General features: G+C 32.9%; 1 protein-coding gene across 1 annotated transcript; it reads right to left on the minus strand.

Annotated features, from left to right (window-relative positions):
• Window positions 1–1,834: 1,834 nt before the first annotated feature.
• Window positions 1,835–27,969, minus strand: LOC149555018 (TMV resistance protein N-like). The gene is made up of 8 exons (XM_089829140.1): window positions 27,484–27,969; window positions 26,426–27,404; window positions 26,168–26,338; window positions 6,729–6,743; window positions 4,036–4,350; window positions 3,077–3,937; window positions 2,294–2,365; window positions 1,835–2,203 (listed from the first exon to the last, which is right to left on the minus strand). Exons 1-8 carry the CDS (start codon window positions 27,951–27,953, stop codon window positions 1,835–1,837), a joined length of 3,252 nt encoding a protein of 1,083 aa, XP_089685266.1. The 5' UTR covers window positions 27,954–27,969.

Raw genomic sequence — 27,969 nt, forward strand, 5'->3', positions numbered from 1 at the left:
ATATCCTAAAAAACATATAGATCAATTAAAGTGAAGTCATCTCATACAAATAAACATTGCTTATATGTTTGAAAGATTATGTAATCAAGCATTTTATGAAATATGAATGTATTGAATACAATATACTTATAGTTGGAAAAAGTTAATAGATAGAGGAGAGGAAATCTAAAATAATTTTCCAATCCCATAAGAATTACAAATTTAAAAATTTGGATATACATTATGAGTCTTTAAAAAAGTTAGGATCTTAATTTGACAAGATACTAAATATACCAACAATTTTTTTAAAGAAAAATACAAGTGCTAGAAAGTGGACACAAGGACATTTTAAGTATGTGAAACTATTTGAATAAATAAATATGACAATGAAGGTTTTAGAGATATTTATTCGCCCATACAAAAAATTTGTATCATAGTCGACTAAATGGATTACTAGGTCTTTAATGAAGTATCACCGTAGATGTCCCTTATTAGGAACATAATTGGTAATGATAAAGTTAACACTCACATAACTAATTCTAATGGAATGATTAAATATTTATGGAAAAAAAATCAAACCTCAAACCTTTCAAACAATTTATAAGCATATGATTAATTGAAAGGGAAAAAACAATATAGACATGCATTGTTTCTTTTTCTTTACCTATTTAGTGGAATAGATTGAAATGGTTTCAAAGAAAGATCACATGGAAGGGATGACATCACAAAAATTAAGAATAATTGAGAGTCCAAATTATTAACTTGAAAAAATGACATGACATTCAAGGTTGACATCAAATTTTTCCATTTTTTTATGAAAGCAATTAAAAAGATGGAAGTTGTTGTTCCCTTGCTCAATGCCTGTATTTTGTTCATCATGAAATTGTTGTGACAAAGAACATGACCTTTTTTTCCTATTCACTCCACAAAAAAAAAATTCTACCACAAGTTAGAAACAATAAACCATCTTCTTTAAACATGTCGTCATACTTTAAAAAATTGGTAAATTTTTTTCACCATATTTAATAAAAATTCGAATAGAAATCAGACTCTTTAAGACTACAAATTGTTCACGTAATATGATTTAGAACTTATTTCATCAACATATTCTTGTATATATTTAGATGCTCCATTCTAAGACCATTTCTTCTAGTTTTTTCCTCTAGAAGTGATTATGCATGGTATATTTTGCGCTAGTCAAATCTTTCTAAAGTCTTCATGGAGAAACATAGCAGCAATCGTAGGCTTTATATAAGATTATGCTAAGTGTGGGCTTTGGCTGATTTTTTTTGATAAAATGTCTCTTTTTTCAATGTTTAATATCATTATAGAAGAACATGTGCTTGTACTCTTAGAAAAAAAATAATCTTCTCAATCATGATATTTTGTCTCTAACTAATCTATTTAATTTTCGTAAGTTGATTTGTTCCTCTTCTTACATTTACCTATTTTAAACTTGTTTTTTTTATAATACACTCTTTATTATATTAAATTAATATATATATTTTAAAATCATATTTTATACGTACTATTTGAAAGAACTCATATTCTAAGAATTCTGCAAATCACATATTCTAAATTGTAAAATACTATAATAAAAGAATTATGTCAAACACATGGGTTAATCCTTAAAGATTTGACATAAGTTTTATATTGTTGAATCAAACAGACTTCTAAAATCGAATGTAACATCTTTATCCATGTCTATTGAATGTCTTGATAAGGTTTAAAGAAATGAAGAGAAGTTAGAAATAATTGTTTTTAACACAATGCTTCAAACATTTTAAAGTGCGTCTCCCTTCAATTGTTCCCTTCGCCTCATCTTTCATACAACGGATAAAATCTATTTTGTTGCTCATACATAGCCCTCATGAAAGAGAAAGCTTATGAGGTGCTTACAAACCTGTGAATCTTGGGCTTCTACTATCCACCCTTTTTTAATTGATGTTTTAAACCAGTTAAGATCTTGTGCCTTATCGCTAGAGGATCCAAACTCTTTGAAGACTTCTGAATCTTGGGTCCACATGAGTATATGTACAGGATAGTTAAATGCAGAGGACTGGATGGCGTAAACATGCCCAAAAAATGTCACTTCAATGTTGCAATACGGATGCGTCATTAGGCATAGAAAAATGGCACCTTTGGGCTTCTCATAACCCTCCAACTCAGCACTCTTTAATATCCTCCGCACTTTAACACCCTCGAATCTGCCAGCAACTTCGTCCTGTGTACATTTAAAGGAAACATTCCAGTCAATTTTATCCAATTCCATTCAATAGATATGCAAATGCAGGAGTAAATAGCATGAACCTACCATTTCATCTACTGTCTTCATGTACATAGATGATCCAGGAAGGACAGCTGTTGATATGCTGGGAGCACAAGTCTGCAAAATTGGTTGAGTGCCAAACAAAATAAGTATTATAAGGTTTATGGTGATATTGCTATCAAGATTTAATGTATAGTACTTGATTCAAACTTATTGACCCATTTTTCATGAGGGGCTTAAACATCACACATTAAGGTTTGAATCCTAGCCTAAAAGTGTTAATTAGTCAAAGTTTACTTATTTTTCCAAACTTAATTTCTTACTTAGTGTGTGGCTGAGGGGGTTAACCATGGAGGGTACTCAGTAGTTGAGCGCATTCAAGCTGGAGTAGTATTGAGATGGGTGAGCCCCTGAGAAGTCTCCGTGCTTCACCTTTGTGAGCATCATCTAAATCCAACGAGTGCTAAGTGTTCCATTTATTCTAATGAGAGATGGATTCATGTGAATCACTACTCATGAAACATGAGTCAATAAGTTTGGCTCGAAAACTCATGCAGATGCTCATAGATGTGAAGTGCTGGGACTTTCTAGGAGGCCACCCATTCCAGTACTACTCCAACTTAAGTGCGCTTAACTGCAGAATACCCTTAATAATTAACCCACTCTTCTTGAAACCCCATTTGCAAAACCTTTCATCAAATACTGTGTCTTATGAACCATTCATTATAAAGCTCGTCAAGCTCATCAATCAATTCATTCTGTATACTTATGAAAGGCAAATAAATCTGTTTTAGAATTAATGAATAAGTTTTGACATCTGCGACTCACCAAAATCTCAGCGCAATTAGATCTGGGCAAACTAGCAAGCGAGATCTGAAGATAAGACAACTTTTGCAACTGGTTCAGCCGGCCCTGAATGCTCTGCAATTTCGAACAGTTGTCGGCCTTAAGTACCTCTATTGACTTGAGACCATCCAGATTAAGTGTTTTCAGTTTAACACGTCCACTTATTTGAAGAAGTTTAAGTCCCACCAGAGTAGCGAGGTCCGCCATTGTTCTTAAACTTGAACAGTTGAGGAGGTTCAGGGTTATCAAACTGCCTGGTAACCTACCAATCTCTCTCAAATATGGGCTCCCAATATGCAATTCTTCCAGATTTTCCAGCTGTTGGAAATCGCGAGGCAATTCCGTGAGTTTAGTACGGAGCACATTTAAATACTTTAACGACTTTTGAGCCTCCGTTCCTCTGGGCAATTTTTTAAGCATGGAGCAACCCTCACAGTCGAGGTACTTCAGTGTGGATATTTTCCCCAGAGTTGGGAGGACGAGCTTCCTGCAATCTCTCACTGCTAAATATTGAAGTTGAGATAATTCTTCAGTAAAAGAATCTGGCAAAACCTTCAAATCGCTACAACCACAAAGATCTACATGTCTCAAGTTTCTTGTTTCTTTGAAACTGATTGGGAGTGTTTTCAGGCCCGCAATATTTTGCAAAACAATCTTGCCCAAACCCTTGAAATCCAGCATTTCTAACCACGCCTGAAACCACTGCCCAGAAGTTGAAGGAATATGATGTCGCAAAGAATATGATGGCTTTGAGGCTGAAAACACTATTTTTGGGAAACCAGCTGTTGAAGAATTAGCCACGAGTGGGCAGGTGACTTTCAACTCACGCAGATGCGAAGGAGGCTGCAAAGATTTACTAGTATTTACTATTTACACTTACAGAATAGGAAAAACTCTGGTGAAGTTGAAAAGCTGGGTCGAGGAATTAAGGATGTCCATACCTCACGATCGTACCACAATTTGCAGAAATCTGGAAGGGTGACACCATGAACTTCCAACACTCTTACGTTTGTGAGGAAGAGAGTAGAAGGAATTGAAGGAGTTGAAGTGCCCTTGGATTGATGCAGGCGGAACCATATTAAGTCTCCGGACACACTACTAAGTCGCTCAAGAGTAGAGTTTTCAATCGCCAGAAGTTTTAATCCGCATATATTTTGACTTTGCGAATATGATAGCCACCAGAATGAATCTTTGCAGGGGAATGTGCTCCCTATTAGGGGATCAGGGACATCTGTACGAATTCCTCTTACATTGAACTTATCACACAGAAGCATCAACTTAGTAAAACATTAATTTATGAATATATATATTGTTAAAAATACTTTGGAAACAAATGCTTTATAAGTTTGCAAAAGACAACTCAGATGGAGATGGTGAACTGAATCAGTTATCCATTAAACTTATAAATATCTTGGTGAATGAGATCCACAAAATCTTATTTTAATATGTTATAAATGAATAAAGTATACATGAAAGGAATATGTAAAAGTCAAGAACTATAATACAGATTACATATTGTGAAAACCTATGTTAAGAGAAGCATTATGGAAACGACTAATTCAATTATATAAATATTTATAAGGGTGACATTGGTTAAGGCAATTTAAAAATTAAAATTAAAAACATGTACATGGAAATAGACTCACTAATAGAGAATTTGTCTTCCGAATGAAGCTGAATAAAAGAGAAATAATCAACTGCTGTTTCCAAATGAAGCTGAATAAAAGAGAAATAATCAACTGCTGTTTCACCTCTTCTACTTGATTGAAAGATATTAAGATATCTTCCCCTCACTACTTCTAGTAGCTAACACATGAAAGTTCACAGAGCATGTCACAATAGTTCATACTTACTCTCACAGTGCATGTCACAATAGTTCATACTTAGTCATATCTATGCAGCCACAGAGTCTTTCAAGTTGTAAATCCTCATCGTAAATTCCCTCAACAATTCATCTTTTATTTATAACCATCCTACACTTGTGAAATCTTCCAAGCTCATTTGAACATCTTAACTGGACATAATCCAAACTAGATTGGTATTTAAGCATTCTCGTAGTGGAAACGAATGGAAAATGGGCTGCATCGCATCTTAACTAGGACCAACAAAAAATACTACTTGTATGTTACTCTTCAATATACATTCATGCCATCATTTTAAGTAGAAGTGTAAGCATCCAAAGTGAGCCAATCTTAGAATAGACATCATGAAACATTGAACACGCACCTCAAAAGCACAAAATATTGTATCATCTAAACTAAACAAAGAAATAATATTATAAACATAAAGCCAAAACTATGATATCAGAAACCAACTATCAAAGAGACGTAAAGTATGTTTCTCTCATAGTAAACTCAATCAAACATTATTTCATATTGGTACCAACTAATTCCTTTGAATTGTGACCTGAAGCCCAAAATCCTAAATCAAATACCTCTAAACACTACTCAACAACATATTTCAATTGTGTGAAATAAATTTGTAATATAAAATAAGTGAGGAGCATAACTTTCAACTTTCAATTCTATTACACATTTGAAACACAAGATCACATGTTAAACTTAATCACTAATAAAAACATAAACATGTTCATAGAAATGAAAACATCAATAACCCATCCATCTTCTAATTCTACTAAAACCTATGAAACATATCACCTTTTTTATTGATAAAAATATATTAACAATAGAAACTTTCTCATACCTCATTATTTTCCAATAATAACCCTTTTACACCTAAGTCTATCTTCCTTTGAAATTAATGGTAAATGTAACACTCAATTGCACCTTCTCATTCTCCTCAAACCCCCATAAAGAATACACATGAACCCATAACTATTCTTAGCTCCGTCTAAGAGGAAGCCTAGACAACATTAGTCTAAGAGTAGAGTTTTGAATCACTAGAAGTATTAATCCACATATATTTTGACTTTGCAAAAATGATAGCAACCATAATGAATCTTTGCAAGGGAATTTGCTCCCTATTAGGAGATCTAGGACATCTGTACGAATTCCTCTTATATTGAACTTATCACACAAAAGCATCAACATCAATTTATGAATATTAGTCATCTAAATTAAGATGAATAAAAGAGAAATGATCAACTGTTGGTTCACCTCTACAACTCGATTGAAAGATTTTAAGATATTTTTCACTCACTACTTCTAGTAGCTAACACATGAAAGTTCACAGTGCAGGTTAACAACACTTCATACTTAAATATCTATGCATACATGGAAACAATTTCTCTTCATAAATCCTCATCATAAAAGTTCCCTCAACAATTCATTTTTCATCAATAACATCCTTACACTTTTGAAATCTTCCAAGATTGCTTGAACATCTTAATTGAACATAATTCAAACTAGATTGGTATTTAAGCATTCCCATAGTAGAAAATAATGGAAAATCCATTGCATCACATTGGAACTAGGACTTAATAATACTACTTATATGTTACTCTTTAATATACATTCACGACATCTTTTTAGGTGAAAGTGTAAGCATCCAAAGTGAGCCAAACTTAGAGTAGACATCATGAAACATTGAACACACACCTCAACAAAAATAAAATAAAAATCTATCATCTAAGCTAAATAGATAGATAATATTTTAAATACAATGCCAAGACTACGACATTAGAAACCAACTAGCAAAGAAATGTAAAGCATGCATTTCTTATAGGAAACTCGATCAAATGTTGTCTCATATTGGTGAAAACCATTTCCTTTGAATTATTATTTGAAGCCCACAATTCTAAATCAAATACCTCTAAACTCCACTCAATAGTATATTTGAATTGTATGAAATAAAATTGTACTATAGAAGAAGTGAGAAGCATAACTTTCAATAGTAGCACACATATAATATAAGAAAATTAAAAAAAATAGTAATAACTAATAATAACATAAACATGTTCATATAAATTAAAATATGAATAACTCATCCATCATCCAATTCTACTCAAACCTACAAAAGCTAACACCCAAAACATATTAACAATAAAAAAAATCACACGCCTCTTTGTTTCCCAATAATAAGTATTTTACACCTAATTCTATCTTCCTTTGACATTAATGGTACACATGTAAGCATCAAAGGTGCCTTCTCATTCTACTCAAATCCTGCTAAAGAATACACATGAACCCACAACTATTCTTAGCTCTCTATAAGAGGAAGCCTAGACACCAATAGTCCAAATTAAGATTGTGCAAGGAATCTACTAGACTATTACATCTCTACATGTATCTAGCTCTGAAAAAGGAGGTGCAATAACTCCAAATTCTTTTACAGATCTTGAAAAGCACCCTTAGAGCCTTGATATAAATGTGAACAATCTATTCTTTTTAGACACATATTCACGTGACCTCATTTTTTTAGTAATTTCTATAATACAAAGTGGTGCTAGATTGAAATTGTTTTTCCTTAAATGCAATACTAGATTATTTGAAATATTTATTAAACTAATTTTGTCACACAACATAGAAATAAGGTCGATAAATAGTACTCCAATATCCTCAATATTTGTTTAATTTATAATAACCATGTGCAACAAGATGGTACAATAATATTTTAAACTTTTAAGGAATTAAAAGATATTGAGTTATATTTCTTAATTGACTAAGAAACCAACTAGGGTTCAAGGAGAAATGCAATCCCACTTTCACTTTTCATGTCATCCACACAGCTTATCCAATTTGCATCAATATACACATTCAAAGTAAAGTGATATTTCTACAGATTCCATAATTCATAGTCTTCAATGTCTGTGAAGTATCTATTTTTTTTTTAACAATAGAAACATACTTTTCTCTAGAATCTTGTTTGATTCTAGTTGAAAGATAAACTACATACTTCATATCCAATCTAGTATGAGTCTCATATAATATTTTAAAAACATTGATCTATATCTAATCTCATTTACTAAGGAGATTTGATATACTTACTCACTCTCTCATTGTAATTTTAGTTAATTTTTCTTTTAATAAAGTAGTTAAGGAATATACCTTCATGTTGGGAACATACAATTGGAATAATTGTTGTTTTTTCATTGATGTAAAATCTATTGATGTGCCATATTGCACCTAGAGGAAAGGTTGAGTTATGAAAAGGAAGCTACAATGGACATTTGATTAGATAGACTTCGATAAACCAAAGTGATTGTCTATGTCAAGAAAGTTAAGCTAAGCCAAGCAATAGAGTAAATGGCAAAGGAGTGTCAAGTGATGCTAGTGTCACTTGAGCCATAGTTAGTGTTGAGAAAATCTAGTGTTGATTGAGCATTAGTATTGACCAAGCAAGCTAGTTGATGCCGAGCCAAAAAGTTTTATAGCGCTCGAGTGTTTAGTGATTACCGACTGCAAGAACTTAGTGATTTCTTAGTAACACTATTGAAGATGAATTCGAGAAAATCATGATTCCCATCCAACTCAGTTGATTTCTTGGGAGATGTAAACCATGTTGAAGATAAGATTGATGAGTTGGATCATTAAATTCAAGGTGAGGATTAGGTAAAGACCTAATAGACAAATTCTAGAGAAGTTTCTAGAAGAGGATCAAGAAGATGGATAGATACAATGAATTGTGTTGAACCTAATTGAAAACCATAAGATCTATAGTGATTGTGGAAAATAAGAAAGTAATAAGTGCCTATTTAAAGAGGTTCAAAGTTGAATAATGTATATGTGCAAGTGCGTATGTGAATAGAGGCATATAGAAAAAGGTGGGTCAGAGACACACAAGTGTGAGAGTGAATGTGAAGCTAAAAGAGATTTCTTATGCGAATGTTTCTGGTAGTGATAAGTGAAATCTAAGAAAGAAGGCTTAAGTTTTTTTGAAGGGGGAAAACTGATTACTTTAAGGATTTCCAAGTGAATCAAGAACAGAGATGACAATGGAGAGATTATCAATGAATCAACACCTAAATTGAATAGAGATTTGAACTTACAAAGTGAGTTGTAATCACATAGATCAACACCTACTATTTTCTTTCTAATAATTGTAAACAATTTGTATTGAAATCCTTTTAAGAAAGGTTGACCTAATAGTCATTTGAAAGACTTGACAGTCTATGTAAATCCTTTCACAAGGTGACATTCTAAATAGAATGATTAGAGTCCTCTGACAAGGCCACTCCTAATAGGGTGATTAAATCCTCTTACTAGGTCATATTTAACAATGTGTATTGTAACCTTTAACAAGGTTGACTCCTAATAGAACTTACTTCAAAAGAGTGAAAAAGTGGTGACATATTGCTAGTTTTTCCCAAATTGGGTTTCCATGTAAAAATCCTGGTGTCAAATCTATGTAGAATGCTTTATATGTTGTACATTTTATATTCAACAAAGCATGTTATATTTGGAATAGTAAATTTTGTTTATAGTAGAGACTGAGCACCAACAGGATAAGCATAACAATAAGTGTTTTATTGTTTAAAAGTTCAAATGGTACTTAAGAACCTTGAGTAATTGATTCACCCCCCCTCTCATTTATTCTTAACATTTCTAAAAATTGGTATCAAATCTCAGTGCTTACAAAGAAAAGTTTGAAGTTACTTAAAGCTAAAGATCATGACTCATAAGAGAGATGTACCCAAGCTGAACAAATAGAACTTTCCTGCATGGAAAACCTTGATGAGGTTGCACATATCCAATATCAATGACACTGCTATCAACTTTGTGGATAATGAGTATGTAAAGGTGACCACTACTCTGATAATTGATCAACTAAAGCAGAAGCATGAACACAATCAAGCAATGTTGGAGATTTCCTTAGCCTTAAGCTATTTCAAGTTTGATGACCTAAAAGAATGTAAAAGTGCAAAGAAAATGTGGGAAAAACTAAAGACCTATTTATGTCATTAGAGTGTCTACAATCCAAGAACTGAGATGCACACCAGGTAACGCTTTGACCTAGGAAGGTGTAACTGGTAGACTTACTACTTTTGAAATGTCTAACTTTGATAACTACACACCTGCTACTATTGAATTTGCTTTTAAGTCACAATTGGCTCTTAGCAAAAATAAAGGAAAATATGTATAGAGTGAAAGTGATAGTTTTGATGATGAGATTGATGAACTTGAAGCCCTTATTGCAAAAAGATTTAGAAGGGGAAAATGTAAATACAAAGGTAAACTACCCATCATCTATTTTTCATGCAACAAAGTAGGTCATATTGAACTACTAGGTGTCATGACAGAGAGGATAAGGATGAAAGAAAGGAGAGCAAGTAAAAAAGGAAGAATAGATGATCAAGACTTCAAGAGAAACAAGGATGAAAGAGGTAAGGAATCTTGTTACATTTCTTAAGAAGAAGCTAATAGTGAATATGAAAGTAATGATGATGAAGTAATCAATGTTGCTATGAAAGAAGATTCTAATGAAGATGAGAAAATTGCATTGATTTCATATGTAAACAAAAATAATTAATAGTGGATGTTCAAATCATATGACTAGTGATAAAGAGAAATTTGAGGACATTGGTCCATACAAAGGTGGATGTGTAAAATTTAGTAACATTTTGATATTCTATGTGTTGTAAAAGGTAAAGGAACTATTCAACTGACTGATACTTGATAAAATGTGACAATGTCTACTAGGTTGAAGGACTTAACTATAATTTTTTGAGTGTTTCATAGTTGAAAAAATCAAGTTACACAGTTGAGTTTCACAACAGGAAAGTGAAGACATGTGTTGTTGATGGTAAGCTAGTTGGAAGTGGTGAACAGATAAGAGGTAACTTGTTCTATCTAGATTTACCAAATGAGACATGTTTGTTTACACAACAAGAAGATTCTTGGTTATGGAACAAGAGGTTGTGCCATGTAAATTTTGATAATTTGGTGAATATTAGTAAGATGATGAAAGTAGGAGGATTGCCTAAACTAAAGAAGCTTGATAATGCCATGGGTAAACTTGATGTCAACAAGGAAAAATGACCAAGTCTAGTTTTAAGAGAAAAACATACACTACTAATGATATTTTGGAATTGGTTTATACTAACCTATGTGGACCCATTGATGTTCAAAGTTACTGTGGAGATAAGTATTTCATTCTATTTGTTGATGATTACTCTAGGGTGATGACTATGATATTTCTTAAAGCTAAATCTAATGCTTTTCAATTATTCAAGTGGTATTTAGATAGAGTTGAAAAAGAAATAGGGAAGAGTTTGAAGTGCTTGAGATCTAATAGAGGTGGTGAATTCATTTCCAATGAGTTCAATACATTCTGCAATGACAGAGGAATTAAAAGACAGATGTCAGCACCAATGACCCCTCCTTAGAATGGAATAGTTGAAAGAAGGAACACATCAATAATGGACCGCACAAGGACATGAATGATGGAGAATATTTTATCAAAGAAATATTAGAGAGAAGCTTTTAGTACTATTGTTTATACCCTAAATAGAGTATAAGTCAAGAAAGGTACAAATGCTACACCTTTTGAACTGTGTTATGGATATGCTCCTAATGTGAAATATTTCATAATTGAAAGTAGATGCTATATACTTAAATATTTAATAGAAGTGGAAAATTTGATGCAAAAAGTGAGGAAGGCATATTCCTAGGATATTCCACTAAGAGGAAAGCTTATAAGTGTTTGAACTCTAACACTAACAAAGTTGTGGAAAGTGTGAATGTGAAAATTGACGACTTTGCAGAAAAAAGTGACACTTCATGCAAAGAAGAACCTGAAGACTACAATATGTACATTCATCTATGTGGATGATGATTCTCCAAGCATTGCTAATGAACAAGAAATCCAAGCTGTAATCTCTCAGCCATTAGGAAATGTTACAGAGCAATAAATTGTCAAGCAACAAAGAGTGGGTGCCAAGCAACAGACTAAAGATGGTGAGTCATAGATAGGTAATGTTGACCATCAGATTGCAAGTGCCAAGCAAGAAAAAACTAGACCAGAACCTAAACAAGGATGAGCAAATGAGCTTAAGATTAATTTTCAAGATGAACTTGTAGAAGAAAAAATAAGAAAACCACTTATGCTAGCAAGATATGTCAGAAAACATATCACAAACCTAAAGAAATCATCAGTGATGTTGAATCAAGTGTTATGACAAGAAATAGACTCAAAGATGACACATTCTTACTTTGTGAATTTGAACCCAAAACAATAAAGGATGCTTTGGAGAATGGAGATTGGATTTAGGCAATGAACGAGGAAATTGAAAATATTGAGAAGAACAATACTTGGACTTTGGTGCCAAGACCCAAAGAAAAAAAAAGTCATTGGGAAAAAGTGGGTTTTTAGGAAAAAAACTCAACGAGAATGGAGAATTAACAAGAAACAAGGCAAGTCTGGCATGCAAGAGTTATGCTCAAGAAGAAGGAGTTTATTATGGAGAAAGTTTTTCTCTTGTGGCAAGACTTGAAGGAGTCATAACTCTACTTGTATATTCATCCTACAAGAATTTCAAAGTATATCATATGGGTCTCAAATCTACATTTTTAAATTATATACTAGAGGAAGAAGTATACATTGATCAACCAGAAGGATTCATAGATCTAGACAAGAAGAATATGGTATGTAAACTAAACAAATCCCTGTATGGATTGAAACAAGCCCCAAGAGCATGGCATGAAATATTGCATAATTATTTCACAAAGATTGGTTTGATAGGACAAATGATAACAAAAATCTACATTTGAAGAATGGTAAGAATAATGAAGTACTATTATCTAAAATATTTATTGATGATACTATATTTGGAGGAAGAGAAGCATTATGAAAATCATTTGTTGATGAAATGAAGAAGGAATTTGAAATGTATATGTTTGGTGAGATCAAATTCTTTGTTGGATTAAAAGTATGTCAAATGAAGTTTGGTATTTTCATTACACAATCCAAATACATCAAGGAGATACTACATACTTTTGGAATGAAATATTCAAGTCTAGTGAGCACCCCTATGTCAATAGGACATAAGCTATCTAAGAATTATGAATCTTCTAATGTGAACCAAACCTTATATAGATCCATGATTGGAAATTTTCAATATATTATTCATAATAGATTAGATGTTGCTTTATCATTGGGATAGTTGCTAGATTTTTAGAAAATCCTTAAGAGAATCACATGATGGTTGTAAAAAAGATATTGAGATATCTAAAAGGTACATAAAAATATAGATTATATTACAAGAGAAGTGATAAATTTGAACTAAAGGTATTCATTGACTCATATTGGGCAACAAATATTGACAACAGAAAAAATATAGTGGAGATGTGTTCTTTCTAGGAAAGAGATTGGTGTCATGGACAAGCAAGAAAAAAAATTGTATTTCTCAATAATTAGTTGAAGCTAAGTATGTGATGCAAGGGAGGAATAGGAAACTAGGGCCAAAGGTGGGTGTAACTATCCAATGCACCTTGCAAGAATTAAAATAGCGGAAACAACACATAAGAACAACACCAAGGAGGGAGAGAACAAAATATTTCTTATTGATTCATCGACTTGATCAACATACATGCCTAGCTGTAAGGCCTTCTAGGTTACAACCAGAAACAATAAAATCTAGAAAGTTTGCATTCCAATCATCTAAGTCTCCTTCTCTCTGCTACTTCTCTTGCAAAAAACTACCTAAAACTCAATCCTAGACCTCTATAAATACTTGCCAAAATGGCTTACAAAAGATTCTAGAACAAGAGGGGCCACAAGTCAGCTTGATGCAAATACCAATTAATAAAATCTTACATGTGTAACCACAAGTTGGCTCACATTAGATATTAACTACCTATACCAAAATTAAATGCAAGCAAAGTTGACCCAAACTAGAACCAAACACAAATTACTCGACAAATGAAAGCTTTTTCAAAATTGGCACTCGACATCCACTATAAACTCGACATCCAAAGGAATCACTCAATAGTAACTACAAACTCGACATCCTCCAACACTGAGCAACCATGGAGGACTTGGCAACCAAAAGTCACTCAACAGCCAAAGAAACTCACTCAACAACCAAAGGAACTCAAGAACTAAAGAAATCAATCAACAACCAAAGGAACTTGACAATTGAAGAAATCATTTGAAAACTAAAGGAACTTGGTAACTAAAGAAATCGCTTAGCAACCAAAAGAACTCAGCATCCACAAGAATGACTCAATAACCAAAGTAGAAAGAACAAAATTGTAGGATTACAAAGAAACCTAGGATGCTCTTGCATTAGACAACCAAAGTTGGAGAAAAGATTGTCCTGAATCATTCAAGTGTCACAACCTGAGTTGCATCCAACTTAGATTGAGAAATCCATGTAGCATCTTCAACTTGTCTATTCTTCCACTTCACCAAATATTCATAGTAAACTTTTCCTCTTGTACTCTTGCCAATTCTCTGATTCAATATCTGTTCAACTTCTTCAATCTGTTTCTTAGGATAATCATCAGGTACACCAACTTCATCATTTGTCTCATGATACTTATATAGATCAACAACATTGAATATAGGATATATATCCTTGTCATTAGGTAACTCAACTTCATAGTTATTGCCACTATCAAACTTCTTCAAGATTTTACAAGGTCCAAACTTCTTCATCTTCCACATACTGTATGTTCCAATAGGAAATCTTCCTTTCTTTGAATGAACCATCACCTTATCACCAATTTAAAAAACATGAGGTCTTCTAGACTTATCAACATTCTCCTTATACTTGTTATTACTTTGTTCTAACCTCAACTTCACTTCCTTATGAAAGGATTCCATAAAATCAACAAATTCTTCTCCTGTAGTGCTTCTCTTTTCTTCACCAACAACATCCCTCAAATCTAATACTCCTCTAGGCTGCATTCCATTAAAAATCTCAAAAGGTGTCTTCCCTATACTCCTATTCACAGAATTATTATACACAAATTTAGTTTTGCTAATACCATTTCCCAATTACTTGGCTTGTCTCCTACTAAATATCTTAACAAATTACCCAAGCTTCTATTCACAACCTCTATTTGTCCATCTATTTGTGGATGGAATATAGAACTAAACTTCAACTCAGTACCCATCTTTTTCTACAAAGTCTTCCAAAAATAACTAACAAACTTACGATTTCTGTCAGAAATAATGCTTTTTGGTAATCCATGCAATCTCACAATCTCTTTAAAGAAAAGTTCAGCAACATGCTCATCATCTAATATATTCTTACATGGTATGAAATGAGCCATTTTAGAAAATCCATCCACCACAAACACTATAGAATCATACCCCTTCACTATTTTAGGCAATCCAAGAACAAAATCCATACTGATGTCACTCCAAGGTTTCTCAGGAATAGTAATAGGTGTATACAAACCAATATTTTGACTTACTCCTTTTGCAACTTGAAAAACTCCACAACTCTTCAAAAATTTCTAAACATCCTTATACATTTATGGCCAATAATACTTCTTCTTCAACAAACTTAATGTTTTATCAATTCCAAAACGTCCAGCTAATCCCCCACTATGCTTCTTCTTGATCAAATTAACTCTCATAGAACTTCTAGGGACATACAACTGAATACCTTTGAGTAACATGCCTTCTTGAATGAAATATTCATCATATTTACTTATGTGATCTATTAAATTTGGTGCTCTGCACTCTCTCCACGCCTCAGACAAATTAGGATAAGCATCGTACAACTCTTTCATTTCATCAAAACCTAGAACTTCAACCTTCATTTCAGTCAACAAAGAACATCTTCTACTCAATGCATCAACAACTTTGTTAGTAACTCCACTTTTGTGCTTAATTACAAATGTAAATTTTTGCAAATACTCAACCCACTTCATATGTCTCTGATTCAATTTATGTGGACTTCCCAAGTACTATAAAGCTTTATGATCAATATACAACAGAAACTCCTTAGGAATCAAATAATGTCTCCACTTCTTTAAGGCTTGAACAATAGAATAGAATTCTTGATCATACATAGAATACTTCCTTCTAGCATCATTCAACTTCTCACTAAAGAAAACAATAGGTTTTCCTTCTTGACTCAATACAACTCCTATTGTACTACCACTTGCATCACATTCAGCTTGAAATACCTTATTGAAATCAAGCAAAGCTAAAATAGGAAACTTAGCAACCTTTTGTTTCAAAGTCTTAAAAATCTTATTAGCTCCATTTGTCCACTTTAAATCCCTTTTATTTCCTCTCATTGTCTCAGTCATAGCATTACAAACAAGACTGAAATTCCGTATAAACTTTCTATAAAAACTAGCCAAACCATGAAATGATCTTACCTCACCCACATTCTCAGGTGTAGGCCATTCCAAAATTGTTTTAAACTTCTCAAGATCCATCTTCAAACCATTAGATGAAATTAAAAATCCCAAATATACAATCTCTTCTTTCATAAAAGAACACTTTTTCAAATTAATCAGCAACTTCTCTTTCAATCTTTGCAATACTTGTCTAATATGCTCAAGATGTTCTTCCTTAGTCTTACTGAATATCAAAATATCATCCAAATAAACAATCACAAACTTACCCAAGAATCTTTTCAGAACTTCATTCATCAATTTCATAAAAGTACTAGGTACATTAGTCAAACCAAAAGGCATAACCAACCCTTCATACAAACCATCTTTTGTCTTAAAAGTAGTCTTCCATTCATCACCTTCTCTAATTTTTATATTATGATAGCCACTCTTCAAATCAATCTTGGTAAAATACTTTTCTCCACTTAAACAATCCATTATATCATCCATCCCAACATAGGAATCTATATTTCACTATGATCTTGTTAATAGCTCTGGAATCAATACACGTTCTCCATTCTCCATTCTTTTTAGGTGTTAATACAATAGGTACAACACATGGACTCAAGTTTTCTCTAATCAAGCCTTTCTGCAACAACTCATGCACTTGTTTGTTAAGTTCTTCATTCTTTGTAGGTGTCAATCTATACGGTACTTTATTTGGAAAACTAGCTCATGGAATCAGATCCATACAATGACTTATACTTATTATTGGAGGTAAACCATTAGGTATATCCTTAGCAACAATCTCTGTATACTCCTTCAGCATTTTCTACAATTTCTTTTGGTACTCGATCAATACTATTAGTTGTCACTCGGTAACCACTGACTAGTACTCAGCTAACACTATTTTTTGGCACTTAGTTACTATTGACACAACTTGGTTTCCTTTGAATTATAGAAAAATAGATTTAATTCTTTTTCATTTCCTTTTCAAATTGTTTCCCATTAGCCATACAAATTTTCACAGTAGTACAATTAACCTCATCTAGACTTTCAATCAAAGGCAACGATATTTATTTCTTCCCATTCACCCAAAGAGTATATTGATTCGATCTTCCATCATTTATAGCATATCTATCATATTGCCAATGTCTACCCAACAAAATATGGCAACAATCCATAGGCATAATATCACACAAAACTTCATCAAAGTAATGTCCAATCTTGAACTTCACAAGTCATTGCTCACTTACCAATATCTTATGCTCATCTTTGATCCATGAAACATGATAGGGTTGGAGATTTTTTAACCTCTATAATTGCAAATTTTTAACCAACTCTTCTGATGCCAAACTTGTAGAACTTCCACTATTAATGATTATCTTGCAACATTTTCCAACCATCTTACATCTTGTCTTGAAATGACTTCTCCTTGAAATAGGTTCCTCATCACTTCCTTTATTACACAAGGTTATTCTCAACATCAGATTTTCTCCAGCCTTAGGTCCAGTTGGTGAACCCTCGTCATCTCCTTGAGTCACAACATTTCTATTACCTTGCGCACTTTCAAAAGATCTAGACTCAAAATATCTGTCCCTCTTTACCACATTTGAAACAATTACCATGAAAACCACCTCTAGAATAAGAATTACCTCTTCCTTGGTAAGAACTAGTACCTCCTTGGTAAGAATTACCACCTTTCCACTTTGTCTTGCCTTTGTCATCATTCTTCCATTTAGATTTTCCTTTATCTTGCACAAAATTGTTAGATCTGACACTTTCACCATAAGATCTACCTCTGCCTCTCTAGAATCTACCACCTCTACCTCTTTGTCTTTGTTCATGCTTCTTTGTCAATATTTGCTTAGCTTTCAAGGCACATTGATATATTAAAGAGGGAGAAATCCTTTTGGATTGTATGGTAACCAAGTGAGATACATTTGATACATTGAGATATTGCTAATATTGAGATGTAGAGATTGTTGGAATATAGAGATGCTGCCATTAATTCCAAACTGGGATATTGTTGGAAACTTACAATTGGAATAATTGTTGTTTTGTCGTTGATGTCAAATCTATTGATGAGATATATTGCTACCTAATATAAATATCATATCTATTTGATTGATGAAGAGGGTTTGCAAAATTTCTCATAAAAATAGCACCTAGAGGAAAGGTTGAGTTATGAAAAGAAAGCTACAATGTATATTTCATTAGATAGACCTTGATAAACCAAAGTGATTGTTTATGTCAAGATAGTTAAGCCAAGATGAGAAATAGAGTAAATGGAAAAGGAATGCCAAGTGATGCTAGTGTCAACTGAGCAACCGTTAGTGTTGAGAAATTCTAGTGTTGACCAAGCATTATTATTGACTAATAAAGCTAATTGATACTGAGCCAAAAAGTTTTACAATGCCCAAGAGTTTAGTGATGATCGAGTGTCCGAACCTAGCGATTTCTGACTAACACTATTGAAGATGAATTTGAGGAAATCATGATTCCCCGTCGACTCAATTGATTTCTTAGGAGATGTAAACTATGTTGAAGATAAGATTGATGAGTTGGATCATTGAATTCAAGGTGAGGATTAGGCAAAGACCTAACCAACGGATTCCAGAGATTTTTCTAGAAGATGATCAAGAAGATGGATAGATACAATGAATCATGTTGAACTTGATTAAAAACTCTAAGATCTATGGTGATTGTAGAAAATGGTAAAGTAATAATTTCTCATTTAAAGAGGTGTAGAGCCAAATAATGTATACGTGCAAGTGTCTACGTCAAGAGAGACATACAAAGCAAGGTAGATTAGAGACACAAAAGTGTGAGAATGAATGTGAAGATAAAAGAGATTGCTTATGCAAATGTTGTTGACAGTGATAAGTGAATCATGAGCAAGAAGTCTTAACTATTGTTGAAGGGGGAAGAATGATTGCTTGAAGTTTTGCCAAGCAAATCAAGAACAAAGATGAAAGTGGAGAGCTTATTAGTAGATCAATAGCTAAACCAAACATAGATCTAAACTTGCAAAGTGAGTTGTAAGCATACATAATAATACCTACTATTTTCTTTCTAATCATTGTAAACAATTTGTATTGAAATCCTTTTAATAGAGGTTGACCTACCAATCGTTTGAAAGAATTAATAGTCTCTGTAAATCCTTTCAAAAGGTGACATTCTAAATGGAATGATCAAAGTCCTCTATTAAGGCCACTCCTAATAGGATGATTAAATCCTCTAACTAGATTACATTTAACAATGTGTATTGTAACCTTTAATAGGGTTGGCTCCTAATAGAGCTCACTTCAAAAGAGTGAAAAAGTGGTGACATATTGTTGGTGGTTTTTCCCAAATTGAGTTTCCACATAAAAATCCTATTGTCAAATCTGTGTTGAATGCTTTATATGTTTTACATTTTATATTCAACAAAGCATGCTATATTTGGAACGATAATTGTTTTTTACAGTAGAGACTAAGCAACAACAAGATAAGTATAACAATAAGTGTCTTACTATTTAAAACTTCAAATAGTACTTAAGGACCTTGAGTAACTGATATCACCTTGATGAAGTGCCTGAAAGAATACCTGATCCATTGGAAGACCTTCTCTTTCCATAATTCCAAAGGAAAACCTAGGAGATAAATTCAAACTAGGGCCATTCTTTGTAGGTTAGCACTAGGGTTGAAACTAAGCTTCCATTTGGCTATGACCAATATGTTTTCCCCCAACTTCTAGAAGCCCACCAAAACCTAGTTCCTATCATTGTCATTTGTGAACCTAAATAGAAACATTGTTCCCATCATGACATCAACTTTGACTGATCCTTTAAGCTTCCACCTATTAGAGGCCCATTTCTTAACCATCTCTATGGTAGGTATATTTAACCTAGGAACCTTCCAACGAGGCTTAGTGAAAAGGTATTGGAGAAATTATACACAACCACATCTAGCAAGGATATCTTTAGGCTAGAGTCCTCGTATAGGACAGTGGGATGATCTCAGGGGTGAGTCTAGACACATTATTGCCCACCAACATGTATTTCTAGCTCAATATAGGGTCATTCGTGGGCCTAGATCTAGCGTAGGATTCCTAGGCCTAGAAGATTGCAAAAAAGTTGGATCCTTGGCAGATCTAATGAATCTAGGATTGTCAACACCCCTCCACCCAAGGTACCCCCATTCTTCAGGTCTTTCCCATTTGACATGACCAACCATAAGTTTGGGCAGACCTCTTGAGCAGGAGGGGCCAAATTTTCTCACATAGTTACCACCATTAACCACCATTAGCGAGTAGAGTTGCAGAGGAGAGGGGAACTTGTTGTATATTCTACTTTGATGTTGTAAGGGTAGACATGTGCCACTTTATTTTAATAATTATCAAAAAAGATATTACAATCATTACAAGTAAATCATCTTTCTTTAATCATTTTATTCTTCTATCTATCTCATTCTCATCCATAGTACTCAGTATACTAAACTTTTTTAGAAACACTAATATTTTATTTAAGAAGTAATCTCAAGTTATTATAGAGAAAAAATACTTTAAAACAATGAATTACCTATCATGTTTTTGGATTCTTGTTTTTATTTTGATGTGGGAGAATCCTTGGGTCATTTCCATTCTTGCATCTCCTCAAGATATTTCTTTTCTTTTTGGATATTTAGTATTCATTTGGATATTTTTCCTATTGTTTTAGGATGTGATTGCCCGTATGGTTGTTCTAGGCATCATGAAGATCCTATGTCTAGATTTCTAGCTTCTTTTGATGTTTTTGGATAAATTTATCTTAAGTTTGATCTATTCCTTTACTAGCTTTCTTGTTCTAATGGTCAAGGTGGAAAGTTGTGACTTGTGCTAAAGATTTATGACACTTGATACTTAATGATGTATTGTTATGTATTTTTATATGATTGGATGACTCTCTAAATCACATTTTCATGGCTTATTATATCTATTTTGGGTTGTTTTTATGGATTTGGGTCCTCACCTATTTTCTTGTAACATATTTTTGTTATCTTGAAGATTGATGAATGAATATGCCAACTTGTGGTTTGTTATTTTATATATGAGTAGGGTATTTATTCTAGTAGTGGTAAAAGAGGGTAAGATATATGTAGTGGTAAAATAAGATGAGACATCTTTAAGGGTAGTATCAAATTTTGTAAATAAACATGCATACATGCTTCAAATGTAAGAAGGATTATACCCAAAAATTCTAATCTACATTTGTAGGCCAACTTGATCATAATTGAAGTTAATGTTTCCTTATTAAATTATGTTATTAGTGGTTTATATTGTTATTTATGTTGAAAAAGTTTTTTTTGCAACAAGATTGAATGCATCATTTTGGGAACTCTCTGAACTTGACTGGATCAGCTTGGACTATAAAGGTCAATGAATAGTAATTCTAATAGCTTTATAGAAGATTTTTCTCTAAAGTTAAAACTTCTCCTTGTTTTATTTTTAACTTGATAATCTTTAAAAATAGCATTATAAACATTTCTATAGATACCTCATTTCTTGAACTAAACAAATCCTTACCATGTTATAAAAACTATTGTGACATGTCATCTAGTGTCATAACTAGTTTTCACTAATTTTTACACATTGTCTTGCACTAACAATATTTCATTGATAGATATTTTTATTTGTATTATTTCTAGAGGAAACAATAATTTGTATAAATTTTCTCAAATTTAGTAGCAATGATTCTAAAAACCTAATTGTGCACATTTCTATACATTTGACTAACACTTAGAAGATAATGCCTTGAGCCTTTAAAATAATAAAATTTGTTAGTATTATTCTTTCCATCAATAATAATTAATCATATTACAACAATCTTAGTATTTTGATAATCTCTAAACCTCCATCCTATTTCTTAAGCTTTTAAAACTTAATTTTTTCATTGGTTATATGATTTAAAATGTATCTAGTATCAATAATATAGCTATCCTTTCTAGCATGAAAACAATTCACCACTTATCTTCAACTTTAGCATTATCTTTTGAGGTTTTTCTTTTACATGTCCACCATAATATGGAAAATAATTTTCTTCCTTTATAACTTGAAAAATCATTCATTATTTTTGTAATAATAATTCATCATCTTAATAATTATACTCATCACCTTCATAATTATACTCATCATAAAAAGTGATAAAATCTTCTAAATAGAAAAATAAGTCTTCTTATTTCATCTTTTACTTGTTCTCCTTATTCTCATAATGCATAACTATATTAGGGCATCTATAAGCATAATGACATATCTAGAAACATATGAAATGTTTGAAGATAAACTTAGCTTTGTACTTTTTGGTTCCTTTTGTTGTCTTTTTGACAAGGCTAACTTCAATCTCATCAAATTTTTCCTCATCAAAATTTATAGCCTTCATTGATTTAGATTCTTTCAATGCAAACTATGCCTTCACATTGTTAATATCAAATCCACTCATCTCAAAACTAAGTAAGGAATCATACATATTTCTCTCATATACCTATAACTAATTATTTTTTCATTTATAGAAGAGACCTTACGACTATAAATCCTATTAAAAGTTCTAATGTTGATTTTGAGCTTCTTACATTTCTAGGATCAACTAGCTCTCATAACACTTTTTAAAGATGTGTGTGTGCACACGTGTGCATGAGTGCATGTGCTTCTATACATACATGTGTGCAAACGTGTGCATGAGTGCATGTGCTTCTATAAATACATGTGTGTGCGCGTGTGCGTATATGTATGCATGTTTGTGCTCTCTCTCTCTCTCTCTCTCACACAAACACACACACACACACACACACACACACACACACACGCGCGCGCGCGCGCGCGCGCACGTGTGTATGTGTTTGTGTGTGCACGTGCATGTGCAACCACACATACATACATACATATATACATACATATATAAATATAGATAGATAGATAGATATATGTATGTACGTATGTATATGTATGTATGTATGTATAATATATATATATATATACATACATACATACATACATACATACATACATACATACATGTAGACACCCCACAATAATTTGGAGTGTAATCAACTTGATTATATTGGTGTGGAAAAGGATTTAGAAAATAATAAGTGACCAAATAACTATAATTATAGTCATATATTAAGAGATTGGTCCTCAAGATAAAGAAAAGTAAGAAAATATGGAGGTTGTTCATCACAAATCAATTGACTCTTATAATACTATCACCTTTGAAGCATTAAAATTTTGAAATCCTATAAAGAAGTAGTCAATATTTAACTACTACAATCAATCTAACTATTATACTTATAGAAATTTAACAATCAATTAGTCTTTCCTTGAAAACTAGGCTAAAGCTTTTAACTTATAGTTTTGATCATTTATTGAATTTTCATTCTATTATTTCTATTTTGTGATTGGTTGGATGTAATATTCTTGAATGTAATTTCTATAGTAGTGATCACGTGCAACCTCTACATGCTTCCAAATTTCCCTACATCCTCTTCATGCTTCCACATTTGGCTTGCATGCACAAAAATTATAGATTTTTAAAATTGTAATGCTTCAAACATTGTGCTCATTTTTTCCCTCATACAATCCAACTTTTTCAGAGTTCAAAGGTATGCATTTGGACATGTAATTGTTAATAATTTACAATTCTAGTTAACATTATTTTTGCAGGTGTATGATTAGAGAGGTAAATCAAGGACACAATGGATATAGTTGACAACTGCAATATTTTTCTTGCTGAAGTGTTTCATTTCTTTATTTATAAAACTTTTTCTTTGTTACTTGATAGATCCTATAGTGCCACCTACCAGGGTAGTTCGTCTTGATGCATGCATTTACAAGGGCAACATATGTGGGCAGGTATCATGTTAGAAAATTTAGATGAGTTCATTCCAAATCTATGCTACAAGTGTAGGTACAAATCATTTGTTTCTTCCTTCCCCTTGTTGTTAACAATTAACTATAGCATACCCAATATGCCATTAGAATTATGCTTTTTTACTCCTAAAGCTTGTAATTATTTCAGATACCTTTTTTGAGATGCTTTAGAGTGTCAATTACTTATATATTTCCCATGAGTAGGTTCTAAGAACTTTTCATTATTCTATGTTCCAAGTTTCATTTCAAAGGGAATTTTGTTTGATATATTTTACTTATTTGGATTTTTTTTTGCATAATTGCATAGTTTTCTCTTCTCCTCTTTTGTTCCTTCACCTGATATTTATTAGAAGCATAGAAGTTGAGTAAAAAATTTGGATGTTGGACTAATAATTAAATTTATTTCATTTTTGTCACTTTGTTCTTTTCATAAATCAACATTACACTTAATAGGACAACATCCCTTCTATGCACAAGGCACACCACTAAGCCCTTGCTTAAACAATTGAATATAGGAAAAAATTATTTCAAAAGAGAAGCATCTCAAGTAAATTTTATACTAGGGTTAAAGCATGGTTGTGTTGGAGGTCAGTACGCCTTTGGTGGAGGGTTAAGATACTAATCCAAAGTTCACAATTGGCAGACTAAAAAATTGTTACCAAAGGACAAACTTTTATGTAGTTTACAACTAATTAAGGAGTGATTTTGAAACACTTCCATCACAGGATGACGAGGAAGTTGATTTTTTTAACTTCCTCTCAGATAAAAACCCTATAAAAAGTTCAAACCTAATTTATGATAATGGTTGTTGGACTTGTTTGTATTGTTTGAGCCTTATTAATTTACAGTAGGAATCATATGGAAGACGGTAATGGAGAATGCTTTTTCTTATTTTGTTTAGATATTTTTATTTATGATGAATTACTGAATCTCATACAATTGAATTTAGAAACAATAGTATCGTAATTCAATGAATTATAGATAAAGGAATGCATATGAATGAATTTGTATTTTTTAATCTACTACTATCTTCTCTTTTATGAAAGCGCCTAGAAAATTTCCACTTTTATTAGTCAATTATGGATTGATCGATTCCAGTTTTAAAAAATTTATATGCTTTTGTTGGTTTCCCTGCATCTCAATCAGAGTTTGGCAATGCCACATAGAAACATCTATTAGAAAGGGACACTAGAGAGTACAAATAAATGGATCAATTGCCTCTTATAAAAACTAGGGAACTAAAGCAAAGCAAAGCTTGGAGCGGAACAAGATTTAGAAACGATAATATTTTGTACTTAGAGATTGAAATATGAGTATTGGTAGGTGATTTTGGATTAGAAATGCTTGATGCCTAGTGATTAGAATTTCTAGTGGTAGTAATTGCCTTGCTTGTCGATGGAGGGACAATGCCGTTGTTTTTATTGTTACATGAGCCACCTGTAGTTGATTTTGCATTTTTGTGTATTTCTCTTCAATATTAATTTGTGTGTTCCTAATTTTCTTTGGGGATTTAAGGTTTCTCACTTTCGTTTACAATGACAGCATCCCTAATTGTAATGGGGATAAGTTAAAAAATATTTTCTTAATCTCATCATAAGGATAATTAATTTGGAGGATTTCTAAGACTCTTTGATTAATGCTTCGATTTTTGTATTTTAATATTTTTGCCAAGATAATAGGAAAGAAAATATGATGTCTTAGATATTATTTATTTAAGAATTAGATTGTAGATTTAAACATATGTTGAAGATATATATGAATTTGTATAATTAGAAAATATAGAATAAATAGATATAAAAATATTAAAATTTTCAATACGAGATAATCAATTTAATTTTAATAAGGAAAATTAGAACAAGAACTCTCGTCTAGCTTTTTGTCTCGAATGCAGTGAATCTTTGTATATCGCAACCCAAAACTTACATTCCAAACAAAAAGACAAAAGGACTCAAGCTCGACCAGATAAGATTTATGATTAAAATAAGAACTTACATTAGAAATTTGTCGGGGGGTCGCTCTTTCCTTTCTATGGCAAAGGCGAAGGGATGATTCCTGTCTACCGATTTGTACTGCGAAGTCCCTCACTAAATCGTGCATTCTTATTCTTTTGAAACTTGTTTTCGCTCTGCTCGAAATCCCTATCTTCCAACTTACGAAATCAACCTGACAATCAATTAGGGCAATAGATTACATTTCCAGAGAAAAGTATAGATGATCAAAACCCATATAAGGATTGCGAGTAATTCTTACACTTTTTATTGGCGGAAACATGTCCGCACTTTCAGACTCCACGAGGAATTTTTGACGGAGGCTCTGAAGGCAGTGAGAGCCGCTACCATTCAATCCATCCAAAACTCTCTTCACCGTATCTTCGTCTTCTCCATTTAAGAAGTGGGCAATGTCTAAAAATGCCTCTCTCTCTCTCATTTCAAGAGATTCATAGCTACTCTTCACTATCCGATCTAATAAGTTACTCGGCAGATGCTCACGAAGGCTTTCCACTTGCTTTTTCCATTTCCTTGGATCCCGTTCATTTTGGAGCTTCCCTGCTAAAACTTTCAAAGCCAAAGGAAAACCACTACACATTCCAACCAACTCTTCAACCATGGCTTGCAAATTGTCTACTGGTTCAGAGCTGCCGAAGGCGTGCCAAAGGAATAGCTTTTTAGCATCTTTTGCCTTGAGCAATTTGATATTATAAATTTGTATATTATACTTCAGGAACAAAGATTGGTCTCTAGAAGTCAACAAAATCAGACTCCCATTTCCAACAACATCTTTCACAAATAACAGATTCTCCATTTGTTCTGTGTTTTCTATGTCTTCAAAAACAATCAAAACATCTTCCCCTCGTAGACGATCTTGAAGCATGCTCTTTCCTCTACGCGTGTCCTCGAAACAAGATTTTGGATCACAGAGGAGATCCCTAACCAAGGTACGCAACAGGGAGAGTAAATTGCGTTTGCTCACATCTGACAAGAAACAACGTCTCGAGAATTGAGAACGCCTGGAGTTGTAGAGATGACCTGTCAGAGTTGACTTTCCTGATCCACCAAGTCCGACAATACCCACAACCTTCACTATTTGTCTTTGATAGAAAAGCCACCTTTCGAAATCCTCTGCCGCTTCACGAAGTCCCTCTGGGTATTTATCCACATACACTACTTCTTCCCTTCTCACCTCTTTTAATACAGTCTCCACAATTTTTTCCAAAAGCTCTCCTAGATCACTGAAACAATTCTACAACTTGTTATGAACAAGAATCTCATGATGCAAATAACTCTACCAAAGGATTAACAAATACTTACTCAGTCTCTGTACTGTGAACCACGCCAGATTTGTGAGAGGCTTCATTGAGAGCGCTTATCCAGCGATCAACTTGTTGTTTGGTAACTCTGCCGGCCTTGTCTCTATGCTTCTGAAAGGCGGAGGCATATGCTCCATTCTCCACGTGGCGAAGATCTGAAGGTTGAATGTCATAGAATATTGGGATGATCTTACTAGGGACACGAGAATCAAACATCCATAACAGCTCATTCAGACACCAAGCGGATTCTGCATATGTTTTGGAGAAAATAGCAATCTGAACAGAGGCACTAGAAATGGCAGATTTAATTGCAGGGGTTAAGGAATCTCCCGCTTGTAATTCATGTTTGTCAAGAAAGACCCTCAATCCGTGCAATTCCAGGCGGTGATAGAGGAGACTTGCAAGAGTTTTCTTGACATCAGGTCCCCTGTGATTTATAAAAACATGATATGGTGGAAATACTTGTTCCATCACAGACTTACACAGA

This window comes from Cupressus sempervirens, chromosome 5 (assembly GCF_028749045.1).
Source record: "Cupressus sempervirens isolate cs-2001-9-10 chromosome 5, ASM2874904v1, whole genome shotgun sequence".
In the NCBI taxonomy this organism is placed as follows: Eukaryota; Viridiplantae; Streptophyta; class Pinopsida; order Cupressales; family Cupressaceae; genus Cupressus; species Cupressus sempervirens.

Excerpts from the sequence above, each read along its gene's own strand:
- LOC149555018 (XM_089829140.1), bottom strand. The coding sequence starts at position 27,953 with ATGGAACAAGTATTTCCACCATATCATGTTTTTATAAATCACAGGGGA. Across the intron at positions 26,339-26,425 it reads TGTTTCCGCCAATAAAAAGT|GTTGATTTCGTAAGTTGGAA; the intron begins GTAAGAATTACT and ends ATTGATTGTCAG. Across the intron at positions 3,938-4,035 it reads AATTGTGGTACGATCGTGAG|CCTCCTTCGCATCTGCGTGA; the intron begins GTATGGACATCC and ends AAATCTTTGCAG.